The 15,701-nt window shown below is 35.3% G+C and overlaps 1 protein-coding gene across 1 annotated transcript in view; it reads left to right on the forward strand.

Moving 5' to 3' along the window:
- LOC129226849 (LIM domain-binding protein 3-like) overlaps positions 1–14,523 on the forward strand; it is a 226,977-nt gene extending 212,454 nt beyond the window's left edge. The window contains exon 4 of the mRNA XM_054861478.1: positions 14,285–14,523. Coding sequence (XP_054717453.1) covers positions 14,285–14,523 — 239 coding nt within the window. The remainder of the gene's footprint in view (positions 1–14,284) is intronic.
- Positions 14,524–15,701: the final 1,178 nt, after the last annotated feature.

The raw sequence follows: 15,701 nt of genomic DNA on the forward strand, positions 1-15,701 counted from the left end.
ATCTACACACATATTTTTAGTGCAAGTTTGTCTGATTTTAATATTTTCAAAATAAGTGTCATTGTGTTTGCTGCTTTTATGTGTCAATCCATGTTTACCATTAGTAATTTATTAAAGTATATTTAACTGAACATTTCTGCATCAAAAATTGTGAACTAAATGTTTTAATAGGCAAATTCTCAGATTTGATAGTTCATCTTTAAGTTTGAGTATATTCATTCTCTTGTAAACTGTAACTAGATTTTTTGTCAAAAAAAAAAAAAAAAAAAAAACTCTTGTTTTTTCTGTAAAAAACTGAGAATTATGGCTGCTTAACGAACAATCTAATTTTTAGAAAATAACTTCCCCGTGCTCCCAAAGAAATTAGGAACATTTACATATTTCATCCTGAGGAACCTAGCGCTTCTTTCTTTTTTACTTCCTTTTACAAAAGAGGAAGTATTGTATTCGCGAAAAAATTTTCACTCAATAATCGGCCTTAATTTCCATTTTGCTCGCCCCCGAATGAATACTGATTTTTTTTTCCAACTCGACCACACGTGGATACATGCTTAAGAACGTATAGACACCTGAAGAATCCATTTTGACGATCCCCGAGTTAATTACAACGAGTTTTCTCGTGACGTCCGTATGTACGTATGTATGTGCGTATGTGTGTATGTATCTCGCATAAGTCAAGAACGGTATATCCTAGAAAGTTGAAATTTGGCACATAGACTCCAAGTGGGTCTAGTTGTGCACCTTCTCTTTTAGTTGCATTCGGATATTCCAAAGGGGGTCTTTTACATCTTTTGGGGTAAAATCATTGTTAATTTCAATGTAAACTCAAGTGATGCTATAATTTGACAAACACTTGGCAATATGTCGCCAAGCTTTTGGTCGGCAAGATTTGTCGCCAATTTAGCGACAAATTTGGTGGATTTTTTTTTTTAATCTGGGAATTTTGTGTTTTTTTTTTTTTTTTTTTTTAATTTTTTTTTTAATCTGGTTTCAATTTGGCTATATTTAGAGTGTTAACCATTGAATCACATTAAAACTGCCAATATTGGGAAAATTTATCTGTATAAAACGTTTTCTTTGCTTCGGTTCGCAACAAACTTGGAATAAAAGTATTTAAAGTGTTTTTTTGTTCACTCCGATGCACTATTATCTTTAAATTGGAGTAAAAGGAAGTCATGTGATGCACACATCAGCTCGTTTAATGCTGTTATCTCTAAAAATATTGACATTAGCAATAACTTCCCACGACTTAAATCGGTTAAATTTGTATGAATTTCTGTTACAAATTTATTCATGGAAGTCTCATTAGTGCAACTTATTTGAGTTACAGTGCACCTGTTTTGCCCTATGGTTACATTAATTGAGCAAAAATATTAGGTATGTCCCAATCATCAATTACAAATTTTCTATTTCAAGAAACTTGATTGAAAGCTAAGTGAAATTACACCTTTAAAAACTAAGAACCTTTAATTTTTTGTAAACTCAAATTTCACTCAATTAACCCTTCAAATTTAATGGATTAAAGACAAACTACGGTCAAATGATTTTTTAAAAAATGTCTTTAGACATGGTAATGCCGATATAAAAGTTTTCTCTCTTTTGATTTGATTTTTTTTTTGTAATCCTTTTTTACGAATTTAATTTCAATGAATTGAAAATTAGCATGTGTTAATCACGCTGTCATTAGAATTTCAATAGCTACCCGTTGCGAATTATATGAATGCTTATTGTATGAAGCTTAGTTGGTAATGATTAATATATTAATTTTAATTGGTTCTTCAAGTATTAACCATGAAAATGAGTTGCTATTTAAAAATCGAAATTGTACAGGATGTTTCCAAGAAAGCGCATAAAATAAATTAATAAATAATTAAAAAATAAAACCGAGTGATTTCATGATCACATGTTTCACAGCTTTGTTGCTGTTAGATCTGAAAGAAACAATTAAAATTGTCATTGGTTAAGATTAAAAAAAAAAAAAAACACCGAAAAAGAATTCCGAAACATTCGAAGACGTTTTTGAAAAATACGGAGGGGATTCCGTCTTACTCGGAAACGTTTTTGAAAATTTCATGAACCACTGCTGTACAATTTATTCAGAAACGTTTTTGAAAAGTACAGAGAGAAGGTTCTAAAATACTCAGAAACGTTTCTGGAAAATGCAGAAAGAGAATTCCGAAGTACTCAGAAACATTTCTGCGAATTTCATGAACCGCAGCTGCCCGATATACTCAGAAACGTTTCCGGATATATTTTTTTTTTTACAGTGTAGTTGAAAATGTTGTCCGCAACAGTGATAAGTCAAATTTAATGAAACTTGTAGCGATTCAGGAAATGTTTTGCAAATATGCTTGTTTTTAACTGGAAACCCAGGAAATTTTGAAACGCTAAAAGGAAATAATGTGTGGAATTTCAGAATTTTCTTATAGTATAAATGTTTTCTTTTTACCTTTTATAGACAATTGAGTGATTGTGAGTGAGTTCAGGAAAATGATTTGATTAAAGAAATAACAATAAAAGTTAATATACATTTTGAAATATCGTTATGACAAGCAAGTAAATGTCGTAAAATGTAAAAAAAAAAAGCCATGAAGAATCCTGCGGAAAATAAAATTTTAACAGTTAAGGAAACGAGCTAATGTGTGCATCACATTACTTCCTTTTATTCCAATTTAATGTCATTTCCCCATTATTGGCATTTTTAATGGGATTCAATAGTTTACTCTCTAAATATCACCAACAGTGGCCAAATTAAAACCGGATTTAAAAATAAAAAAAAAATGGCCAATTTTTTCGCCAAGTTGGCGACAAAATTTGGCGATCAAAATACTGGCGATACATCGCCAAGTGTCCGACAAATTATAACACCATCGAAATTAACAATGATTTCGCCCCCAAAAGGGACTAAAGACCCCTTTAGAAACTCCCGAATGCAACCAAAAGGGGAGGTGCACAACTAGACCCCACTAGGAGTCTACGTACCAAATTTCAACTTTCTAGGACATACGGTTCTTGAGTTATGCGTAAAGATAAAAACAATCGGAAAAAAACTGGAAAATTTGCGAAAAAAAAAACGTTTTTTTCCGAAGGAGTAAATTTCTACTTCGGAAAAATTGAAAAAAAAAAAAAAGATTTTTTTTTAACTTTTCAGGGTTTTAATAGAAATTTTCAGCAAATAGTGATTAGAAAATTTTCCCACTTAAATTCTGATGCAATTCCCCCCCCCCCCCCGTTTTGTGTTAAAATACAGTCTAACCTCAATGCAAGTTTTTGTATGATAATATAATTTGTAGATCAAAAAACGTTTAATAATATTTTTTGCAAAAGAGCTTAAACCAATAACCTTAATGAAGAATTTATTTTCCTTCTTCATGAAACAAACAAGCATAACATCAACCACAAAAGTATATTTCTGCTGACTGTGCGAATCAAATGTACAGGGTGCGGCAAAAATACCCGGGCAAGCAATTTTCCATGAAACTTATTAAAAATGAATAAATTAACAAAACACAAAAAATAATAATATGAGTAGACCTTTAGCAATCAATAAATTTAATTGGTTTCAAACTAGCAGCCTTTTGCAGTAATACAGAGAAGCAACCGCTTATTGAATTTTCATTCAAGGGCCACAAGTCCTTTAATCAATCCTATTCCCTATAAAGCAATTGGTTTAGAGAGTACGTGTAGTTGAGGGCAGATCTTCGACACTTAAATAGGCCATACAGTGCAAGAAATGGGATTGAGGTCTAGCGAGTAGAGCGTCCACTCAAAAGATAATATCATGTCAAAAAAAAAAAAAAAAATGCGCCTTGCACCACTCTTGTCTTTTTGCCCAAATGAATCGGTGTGGAGTTCAAGGAAAATGTCCAGCCTACAATGCTGAAGTGCTCTTAGGCCCACAGAAGTACAATAACTTCTAAAATGTCCTTCTGGTTCACTTTTTAATTCATTTTACTGCCCTCATCCACAAAAAACTAGATTTTTTTTCGCTTGTGCTGATTCTAGCACAGATCAAGCCTGACTTCGGATTTTGGCGATATTTAACATTTTTTAAGGTGCTTGGCTACAGACCAATTCTTATTGTTCTGGGGGATATGAGCTGGTTGAATACTATCTCTTTCAGCGTGGCCTTGCGGCCCGTCTCAAACGTTTTTGGCATCCTTGGAGTCATACAAATGCCTGAACTTTTTGGAACTTGTAAAACTTCTCTTTGAGCTGTTTTTTCCCTTAGTCGCACTTATCGGTCACAAATTCCCATCTTACGAACGACTGCTCTCGTGGAAACCCAAGGATTTCATTGAACTCACTTTTGGATGACCTAACGATTAACTCAAATGTTCATTGTTCATTTTGTCAACTTTCCGGACATCGACGATCATTTCCAAGCCACTCGAAACGACATACCGTTTCAAATACTGTTTGCCGGTGCACAACAAGCAAACGAACTGTCGTTCTACTTGGTTAAACAACTTAAAATAGCAGGTATTTTATTTAAAATTGTAAGAAAACCGAGAAACAATACATAAACTAGGAAATATATTGTAAACTATTTTCTAATAAAGTGAGAGACAAAAATAAATTAGGCACTTATTAAAATGGAATTACCTTTCTTCCATTCGATGATACAATTTTCGTCCGATATTTTTTTTGCCGCACTCTGTATACTGCCGTGCTAAGCAAAAAAGTGGAATTTGAAGTTGGGCTCAAGCTGAGATAGTGTTTTAAAGTTTGGCTCTTCCAACTGGGTTGGAAAAAATCAAAACTCAATAGCTTTTATTTTCAGACAGTAACATTGTATTATTTTTCTTTCAAAAAAAAAATTATGTTTGAAAGTCGAAAATTTCAATTAATATTTCAAATTTCAAAGGCAATCTAAAATATAAAATGTAATTTTTATGATTAGACACACATTGCTCAATATTAATGGTTCAATACGACTGGACTTCTTTCTGGTGTTTGACCATGAAAGCTCTCAGTTATAAAACAAAAAAGTTTTTTTTCTAATTAATCTTACTTTTATGTGTATTTCTGTCAAGCAGAAAAAGGAGATGTGTGGATAGCATATATTCTTTAATGCTTAACCCTTTATATGTCCCAAAAAAACACAGAGCTATTAAGAAACCCTAATTTTATTCATAAAAAAATCAAAATTTCCATTTTTCCCAAATTTTCCCGAAAAAAAACGGTAAAAAACCGGTTTTTTTCCACCACTTTAAAATTTCCAGAAATTTTACATCTCTAGTTATGCGACATACATCCGCACATACGTACATACACACGTCACGAGAAAACTCTTTGTAGTTAACTCGGGAATCGTCAAAATTTATATTTCGCGTGTCTATACATTCTTAGGCACTTATCCACGTGTGATCGAGTCGAAAAAAAAAATTCAACATTCATTCCGGGGTGAGTAAAATGGAAATACAGATCGATTTTTGAGTGAAAATTTTTTCTACTGTTGAGATAGAGAGAAAGTTGCGGAGGGATACAAAATGCCGGACGGTCGAGCGTGTCGCTACTTAAGAGACGGATTCAGGGCTTTACCCTTTCCCCCTAAACGTTACTTGTAACTGCGATTTTTGATGTAAATAAAGCACCTGACAACCCCATGCCCCCTTTCCTTGTAGGAAGAATACGAATTAAATTATTTTCCATTTTCTTTCTTAAATTAAGTTTTTAGTTTTAAGTTCAACTTTTTCCGATGGTTTAATATATACTGGTGTGCAAAAATTAAGGACGAGACGGTTTTTTCAATATAACTTTGTACAAAAGCTTTCCAAATCAACACATTTAATACCGTAAGATCCCCAATACGTAAGGACATGTGTAATGTAAGCAACATTTACTAAAAGAGAAATCAGAGGGATAAAAAGAAGCTTTATTGAAAAAGTAGCATGGAGCGCAATGCAACTGAAGGCCGAAACATCCCTGTGATCGGTGTCCAGCAAGAAACATCCGGTCTTTAGTAGGGGATATGATCTCCCCCGACTGCTAGGCAGGTTTCACAGCGTCTGCCCATGCTGAGAATGAGGGTGTCAATGAGTTGTTGAGACATTGCTGCCCATTTGTCTTGCAGCGCCAATCGAAGCTCCCGAATCGTTACTGGTGGTAAGGTACGAGCTGCCAAGCGTCTGCCTAGAAAATCCCATACATGCTCGATGGGATTGAGATCCGGAGATCGTGCCGGCCAATCCATACGTTCAATATCCTCACTCTCTAAGAGCTGTTCGGCAGCTACTGTGCGATGACATGGTGCATTGTCGTCCATGAAAAGGAACTGCGGACCCATAGCGCCTCTAAAAAGACGCACATATGGAAGAAGAATCTCGTTACAATAACGGGTGCCGTTGATTGAACCTGCGACGAAGATGTGAAGGTCTGTACGACTACCAAGCATGATGCCTCCCCAAACGAGAACACCGCGACCTCTATACCTGTCCCTTTCAATGATGTTCGAGGGATGATTGCGGCTTCCCCGCTCTCTCCAGATGAGTATGCGATGAGAATCGCTACTCAGACTGAATCTGCTCTCATCTGTTAAGAGTACTCGTCCCCATTCATTGTCTCTCCGATTCCGGTGTTCCCGGCACCACAGAGAACGCCTTCTCCGATGGGCAGGCGTTAGAGGTACACACCGTATAGAGCGCGTGCAAACAGACCACCACCGTGCAGTCTTCTGGCCACGGTAAAACGCGATATCGGTCGTCCAGTCGCCTGTGTCGTGTGTCTAGCGATTTCTCCCGCTGTCTGCCGCCTGTTTCTTCTGGTCTGTAAGACAATATACCGGTCATCTGCAGGTGTGGTTCCTCGTGGACGACCACTACTGATCCCCCGGATAGCTGTTCCTGTAGTTTGAAATTGTCTCCAAAGTCGTGAAACGATGCTGTGAGCAATTCCGAACTCTGCAGCCACACTTGTCACACTGCAGCCTTCCTCCAACTTCCCAGTGATTCGACCTTGGGTAAAAGCATCCAGATGTCGTCTAACAGATTGATTATTCGCCATTTCTCGCTGAGACAGCAACTCGGTGTGATTTTAACTGCTATACGGCGTGCAATCTCTTTGCCAGAAATATTGATCTTACACCGACAACATGCTTTATACTACTCAGACACTCCCCCATTACGTCTGCCTGCATATCTGCGCATGTGCTACCGTACATCACCTTACTTAATCTCCTGATTGGTCTTTCTGTCCGCTCTTCCTCTTCGTTCAGCTGATATGCTAATTTTTCGACTTCGTCCTTAATTTTTGCACACTAGTGTATTACATATGTATTAATGAAAGGGTGGCAAATAAGGAAATCGTCCCGGGCGGCAGAAACTATAGCTACGCCACTGGGTGAAATATTTATTCTTTTTCAGTTTAACTGAGTGTGGTTTTAAGTAATTGTGATAAAAACACTTGTACACCGATCACCGGTACTCAGAAATTGAGAAATTTTAAGAGGCGGTAGAAGGCAAGAGTACTGTTGAGTACCGTTTTTAGCCTAAGAATTATAGAATCTCTTTCAGTTCTTGAACTGAAAGTTTTTCACGATTAAACGGGAAAAGGGGGCTTAAGGGAGGATTTCAAAAAAGTGGTTAAATTTTTTTGTTTCAAATTATTTAAAATTGAATGCGGTTCTGCATATATCAACTAATAATGAGCGAACGTGAAAAGTCTAAATTGACCGACATCGAGAACTGCGCATCAAAGATTTAAAGCGCACTTCATCGAACAAAATGATCTGAAGTATTCATTCAAGAATATGACGTCAATCACATCCTTAAGAAAAAGATTTATTTTTCTCAAAATAGGAAAGTTCTACTGCCGCCAAAATGATAAAGACGATCGAAATGCTGTCATTATGAGAAAATTCCTGGGATTGCTACCGAAACGTGATCTTAGAACTTCATTCAAACAAAAAAAGGCAGATTGAGCGGAGAAAGTGTTTTGTTTAAAGAGGAATCAGAACGTTGTTTTCTATTTTTCTGAATACTTTGTTGCAGTTTTTTAATTTTCTAAAATATGGTTCTCTTGTAAAGCCGCAATTTAATTAGAGATGCTATACCGTGAAGATATTTCTGTATCAATTTTTTTTCGGGGGGAAAAATTCCAATATGTACTGTTTTTTTCCCCTCCAAAAAAATTTAGCTTCATAAATTTTTGCAGAAACTTTTTTCTGATTCCCCCCTCCCCCCTTTTTTTAATCCGATGCAAAAAACGGGTAGTAATCTCTAGATGTTATCTTACATTAAACAGCATCTTGAGAATAGGGTCATTCTCCAGAACGTGTAACTTTTAAATTATTTTTTTTTTTTTAATTTCAAAACCTTTTGTTTTCTTTTTGAGCAATCACGATTGCTAATTGTTTTCATTTGACCGTCCTTGATGTTTGGTTCCTTTTTTCAACCCCACCGTGCTCTGCAGGCACGACTCCTCCCGGCAGCCACTGCTCCTGGTCGGTAGCGTCCATGTCCTACACACACGCACGCTCATAACACTCACACACAGCCACACACGCACCTTTACACACATACAGACAAGCCAACGTGCGACACAGGTCTACGCACACACACAAGCCTACACATACACAACTATGCACACGTAACCGCCCAAAAGGAGGGACAGGAACCGTTTCTAGGAAGAAGCGAGTGGGGTGATAACCAATGAGTAGGGTCCTGTCGCAACTCGTGATTGCGAAAAACATAATATGAATTCAAAATTTCAGAATTCAAATTAATTTCGAAAATTCAAAAGTGTTTCTTTAAATTCAGTTATTTTATTTTTCATTCTTGCATGAAAGTGTTACCTACTAGAAGTAACCATAAACAATGGCTCAGCTAAATTCATTATTTTACTCATAAATTAAAAAAAAAAAATACTACCTTGTTCAAGTTTGTACCTTGGTTCAACAAGGTACTACCTTGTTGTACCTTGTCCGTTTCTTCCAAAAAAAAAAAAGAAAGAAAGAAAAAAAGAACTTTTAGTGTTTGAAAATAGAGACCAATTTAATATCAAAGAAGTATTTTTGTTAATTGCGCAAATAATGAGCTCTTTTAATGATTATTGTGAATCTAATACACTGGTGTAAGAAATTAATAGAACTTTCAGATTTGGTCAATTATCTCCAGAACTACTGGACCAATTTTAATGAAATTTGGTACGTGCATACATTGAACCAATACAAAACAAATAACCAACCAAAATTTAAAATACACACGCATGATCATAAATAACACTCGTTAGAGTCGGATGGCATGAAACAGCGGTTGCAAAATTGAACAAAAAAAATGGGTTAGTACGGGGTATGGTCCCCTCTAACAGACATATAGGCCTCGCAGTGTGACTCCATACTTGAAATAAAGCAGTTCATGGGATCCTTAAGCAATTATTTCCACTCGTTCAACAACTCCGTTCTCAGGCTATAGATGGTCCCAAGAGGGGTGGTGCGAGTTGCTACTGCCCTCCCGAGAGCGTCCCAGACATGTTCTACAGGATTGGAATCTAGAGATCTGCTTGGCCAATCCATCGAGAGAATATAGCGAGTCCCGGTTCAGCTTAAACAACTATTCTTGTCCTACATTTACATGGATAGAAGAAGGAACCTGCTACCTACCCTCCAATATCGGCGAAATCGACCATCATGGAGGAGGAGGTTTGACGGTCTGGACAGGCATCATGTTGGATGGTCGCACACCCTTCCATGTCTTTGAGAGAGGCTCTGTGACAGTTGCGAGATATGGGGATGTGATCTTGGAGCCCTATGATCCCCTCTTCAGGGGTGCTGTTAACCCCGAGTTAGTTTTAATGACTGTTAACACACGATCACATGCAGCTCTTCTGGTAGACGAATTTCTGGAAGGGGAGGATATTCTCACGATGGATTGGCCAAGCAGATCTCTAGACTCCAATCCTGTAGAACATGTCTGGGACGCTCTCGGGAGGGCAATAGCAACTCGCACCACTCCTCTGGGGACCATCTATAGCCTGAGAACGGCGTTGTTGAACGAGTGGAAATAATTGCTTAAGGATCCCATGAACTGCTTTATTTCAAGTATGGAGTCACACTGCGAGGCCTATATGTCTGTTAGAGGGGACCATACCCCGTACTAACCCATTTTTTTGTTCAATTTTGCAACCTCTGTTTTATGCTATCCGACTCTAACGAGTGTTATTTATGATCATGCGTGCGTATTTTAAATTTTGGTTGGTTATTTGTTTTCTATTGGTCCAATGTATGCACGTACCAAATTTCATTAAAATTGATCCAGTAGATCTGGAGATAATTGACCAAATCTGAAAATTCTCTTAATTTCTTACACCAGTGTATTAAGCTCTCTTAATTTAATTACGGCTTAAATTTTAGTTATCGTTTTAATTCAAATTTGTGTTAAAACTAGTACAGTATTAATATATTTCCAAATTTGTAAATTTCGGAATATACTGATAATTTATAGTTTTGGTAGACAGTATAAAATTGATGTATTTCCCCTCCATCATTCTTTCTCACCTCAGAAAGAATGACATTGATGAGGTCTATCACGGAGGTGAAATTCACTGAGGTAAGAAATTTTCCTTTAATATGAGCCTAATGGATATATTTTTCAGGACTAAGAAATTTTTTCTTCTTTGCTACAGTATGCACATGTAAAGCATATGAAAACATGTGCACTTCTTTTTTACATTGATTTGTTTTATAAAAACTATTATTAAAAAATTGTTGGCAAGTTTAAATAGATACTCTTTTGAAGAAGTCAAAAACATTATTAAATGAACTGGTCTTGAATGAACTGGTTAAATGAATTTTTACTGTAAAAGGCGTGTGACCGAAAGGTAACACTTTTTGAAGAATGACCCTAACTGTTTTGTATCTGCATGGTGGAAAAAAAATCTATATCACTAAGGCCGTAGTAAACCCTGCTCATGTAAGAAAATTAACGGTAACTAAAGAAACACACAAAAATTGTATATTTTCTCAGTGAAACAAGTTAAAGCTAAATATGTATGTCAAATAGTTTTCTTTTTCTATTTTTACCGATAAAAATGTTTACTTAAATCCTAAGAACGTACGCTCCAAACGCTGCATTAATTTATCAAAACTTGGCCCTTACTCCTTATATTACTCATTTTCCAAAATAGTACTTTTTCGGAATTTACAACTTAAAAATTTTGTACATCATCTGAGAATTATTATTATTATTATTATTATTACTATTATTATTATTATTATTATTATTATTATTATTATTATTATTATTATTATTATTATTAATATTATCATTATTTTCATCATCGTTGTTGTTGTTCAATGCATGCGTCTATATATCCTCCCTCTTTTTCTTTGCCTTTTTTTCTTGATTTCTTTTTTAGAATACAATGTAATATTTTTCTATAAGATAGCACAAGTTATCTAGAAAAAGATTCCAACTGCTTAGCGATCTCGAGTTTTGAAATTGAAAGCAATATGCTAAAATCGTTTTATTCAATTATGTTTCTTCTTGCCATTTACTTTCCGTTTTTTCACTTCCATATGGAACTTCTTCTCATTAAAACGATATTACTTTTTTTTTTTCTCCTGCAACCACCTGTTTTGGGATATTCATCAAAGACAGGTGTGACGGCATTCACATCACGTCAAGCATTTGTTTTCGGTTGCCAAAAGTTAATTGCTAATGCGTTGCGGAAAATTTGGCCGAAAATATAGTTGCGTCTTGGAATTCCAATACAATCATTGTTCAGTTGCTTCCAGGGGGAAACGATGCTAGTATATTATTGTGATTAAATGTATATAAAGCATAAAAATATTTATTTTTTTTTCTAATTTTAGAAAACGAATGTTATTTGACAGGTGTAATCAATACGCTTATATGAAGGGATGGAATATTGAATATCAGTAAAAAAAATTTTTGACTTATTCAAATTGCGGTTACTGCATCGTCTACGTTTTAAGATAGTTTCCTATTTCGTTTTGAAGGTACAAATTTACTGCCAAAAATAAAAAATATATTTTTTTCAATGCTAGCTTTATTATAAAATGCATTGTTTTTTCTTTACGTACTGTAATTTTCAAAGCAAAATGTCATTTTTTTTTCATTTAAAAAAAAATCGGTAAGTATTTTTAGTGCTTTATTTAGCCTCAACCGAATTCCAAAATACAGGAGGTTATCAACTCATAAATTATGAAGTTTCTCTATTCAGCAAATTTTGTCCGACGATTAGTCAAAATTATCATCATTCAGTAAAATTCCAGTTCCATTCGGCAAAAATACTATCATTCGGCGAAATTTGGAGTTCCATCCGGCCATCGGGCGCTCTTGCATAGCAAGTATATTTTGTGAGCTATACAGCTAGTTTCAAGCTTTTTATGATGAAGGATAGCACAAAAAAATTTCTTTGCATTTTTACTCGTTCTGGGTACCCTTGATGCCTCTTGTATTTGTGCTAAAAAGTGTAACTACTACTCAAGAAGACCTAAAAAGTGGCTAACATTAAAAGTTCCAGGGGCAACTTCAAGTTATGAAATGTAGGGTCTATTGGGATAACAGGGAAGAGAATTTCAACGTTTTAACTTTAGATCCTTACATTTCTTTCGGGATGATTTGTGACACCTCTCTGAGAATAACTGGGTATACAAAATTTGACTTTATGACAATTTGTAAGCGAATGAAATCCTGTTTCCTCTTACCCCAGAGGCTATGGGGTAAATGGAGACATAATTTCAAAGTCTTAACTTTAGATCCTTACTTTTCTTTTAGGATGTAAGACAAAAAATTTATGACCTCTCTCTGAGATTAACTGGGTATAAAAAGTTTGACTTTATGACTATTTGTAAGCGAATGAAATCATGTTTCCTTTTTCCCCAGAGACTATGCGGTAAATAGAAACACCCTATTCATTTCCTCAGGATGTTATGTAGGTAGATAATCTTGCTATACGCAATTGGTTTGAAAGCTTAAGAAGTGCTACACCAACAATAGTCAATCTGTGAGCCGTTGGTCGCATGTGACAAGCTGAGTTCTGCAAATGTAGTCTGGTATCAGCTAAAAAGAAAAATCATAGAAAAATTAAATTATTTTCTAATTTTAATGATAAAACGCAGCCAAAAGTGTAATTTACATCAACATTTCATCTTCCGAAAAAAAAAGAACAATAAAAAACTTAAATGTTTTCGTTTACCTTAGAGCACAGTATTTATGGAGTGAATGGAAACACCTAAATTTCTCATCAAAAACAGTTGAGAAGGTGAAATTCAAAAGTAAATGTTTTAGTAACCATCCACATGGCAAACAATCCTAGTTGAAATCATTTACTTAGCATTTACGTTCCTGCTGGAGAGGAAAATGCACGATCACTCAGCTTTTAAAAACAACTTTTTTCACAATGTCATCTTCAAAGAATGATGACGTCTGCAGAGTTGTTTGGAAACACGCGAAACTCTCAGAATGTCTTTTTTATGTAGCCTAGTCTTCATTAAGGAACAGTTTAGTTTCCAAAATTACCGCAAGTATAATATTAGAGTTAGTGTCCATTTACCCCATGTCGACTCCCTCTATGATCGACCCCTGTGACCATAGAGACTCAGAAAGTCTTCTTTATGTTGCCTAGTCTTCATTAAAGAACAGTTTAGTTTCAAAAATTACCGCAAGTATAATATTAGAGTTAGTGTCCATTTACCCCATGTCGAATCCCTCTATGGTCGACCCCTGCGACCATAGAGACTCAGAATGTCTTCTTTATGTTGCCTAGTCTTCATTAAAGAACAGTTTAGTTTCAAAAATTACCGCAAGTATAATATTAGAGTTAGTGTCCATTTACCCCATGTCGAATCCCTCTATGGTCGACCCCTGCGACCATAGAGACTCTCAGAATGTCTTCTTTATGTTGCCTAGTCTTCATTAAAGAACAGTTTAGTTTCAAAAATTACCGCAAGTACAATATTAGAGTTAGTGTCCATTTACCTCATGTTTATTTTTACCCCACCTGGCCATAATTCCTTTCCTTGTCTGAAATGCTTCAGACAAATGATTCGCTGTGTGATGTGCACTCACTAACACTCGATCATAAGAATCGGAACAGATTTTGATTTCTTGAAAATATATTTTTAAAAATTCATTCTGATTTTGTAATTACTGCAAATGTCAATAGAAGTAATTTGACTATGAATTTTGCATGAAATTTGGCTTAAATTCTTTTTTCCTGAAGATATACGAGGTAACAGTTTCGTAGTACTTGTAATATCTAAAACCTTTTTGTCTATCGGTATTGATGAGTACTAAATACTGTCTCATGTACTTTGTAGATTCCTGGTCCACCGATTCCACGAGTACTGGATCAACAACAATTCATGTCGGCCAGAACAACTCAGAAGAAACTAACTCCTCAGAAGAAGGTATACATTTATATTTTGTCAAATTATGTGCAATATTTCAATTCATGGAATTATGGAAAGTATGGAGACTTCGTTTAGAAAGACTTACACCGTATAGTGTAGTCGTACAAGGTTTCCCAAACTCTATAGCCAGCGAAGCCCTTTCATAGACCATTATTCAGTGCGGACCCTTATTATTATTTGCAGGGGTGCCCACAAGGGGGGATTATGGCGCAAGTTGCGCCATCAAAATTTTTGGGGGGGGATTTTTTTCCAGAAGGTTTTTTTTCTTTAGAACATGAAATTTTCGAAATTTGGAATGAAAAAAATATTAAAACTCATTCAATAATAAATAGATGCATTAATAATGCTTTTTTCACGTACTCTCTTACGGGCCGTCGCAGTAGCTAGCACCCCCCTCCCCCCTAGTTTTTCAGAAGTGGGGCTGCCAATTTCATTGTAGCGATGCAACTAACGAAGAAAAAGGGAAACTCTTCGTTGTTTTACAAAATTAAAATAGTAATTATAAATGAACAATTGAAATAATAGTGAAAAAAAGTATTTTTTCTGTAAAATTTGAATAGCAAATGTAATCTTAAAATACAATTTAGGAGCATCCATGATTCTCTTTTATTAGGAGTATCTAAGTAAAGGCCGCAAAAATGTACGCTTCAAACATTTTTATTAACGCAAAAAAAAGTATTCAGTACAGTACACTCTTCACTAGGCAGCAGAGTGGGTATGTCTGCCTAGTCGGAAACTATGGGCTCGGATCAGATTAAAGTATCGCGCATAGAGTAAAATTAGCTTAATGGGAGGGATGACCGGCGACAAAACTAACATTCTGCACGCCTTGTCTCTCGGAGGTCCTGGTTATACAAAATCATGCTTCATGGTTCTTCAGTTAAAAAAAATAAAAATAAAACACATACATAAATAGGACAGCTTCATTAGGACAGCCCACAGGATAGGGGTCGCCGAAACATTCCCATATGTATTTTTTTTTTTTTTTTTGATGAAAAATGTTGTAATGAAAATCATTGCTAAGTGGAGAAAAATGTATGGGTCGCCGAAATAAATTTCAAATAGAGATGAGAGGAAAGAAAAACAGTTAAATGTAAAGAGAGATTAAAAGTATTGTAATGAATACTCACACCAAAAGTTCTAAATGTTTTAATGTAAAAATCGTAAGTAAATCAAAGCTTGATCAAGAGATGCAGGTTGCATATTTAAAATAAAATGAAGTGGAATAGAGACCTAAGGTATCGCAGAAAATTACCACATCCGTTCAAATTGTTAAAAGTCCTTTCTCTAAAGCCGCAAACGCTTGTATTGCAAGAAAACAAAA

Source organism: Uloborus diversus, chromosome 7, assembly GCF_026930045.1.
Source record: "Uloborus diversus isolate 005 chromosome 7, Udiv.v.3.1, whole genome shotgun sequence".
NCBI lineage: Eukaryota > Metazoa > Arthropoda > Arachnida > Araneae > Uloboridae > Uloborus > Uloborus diversus.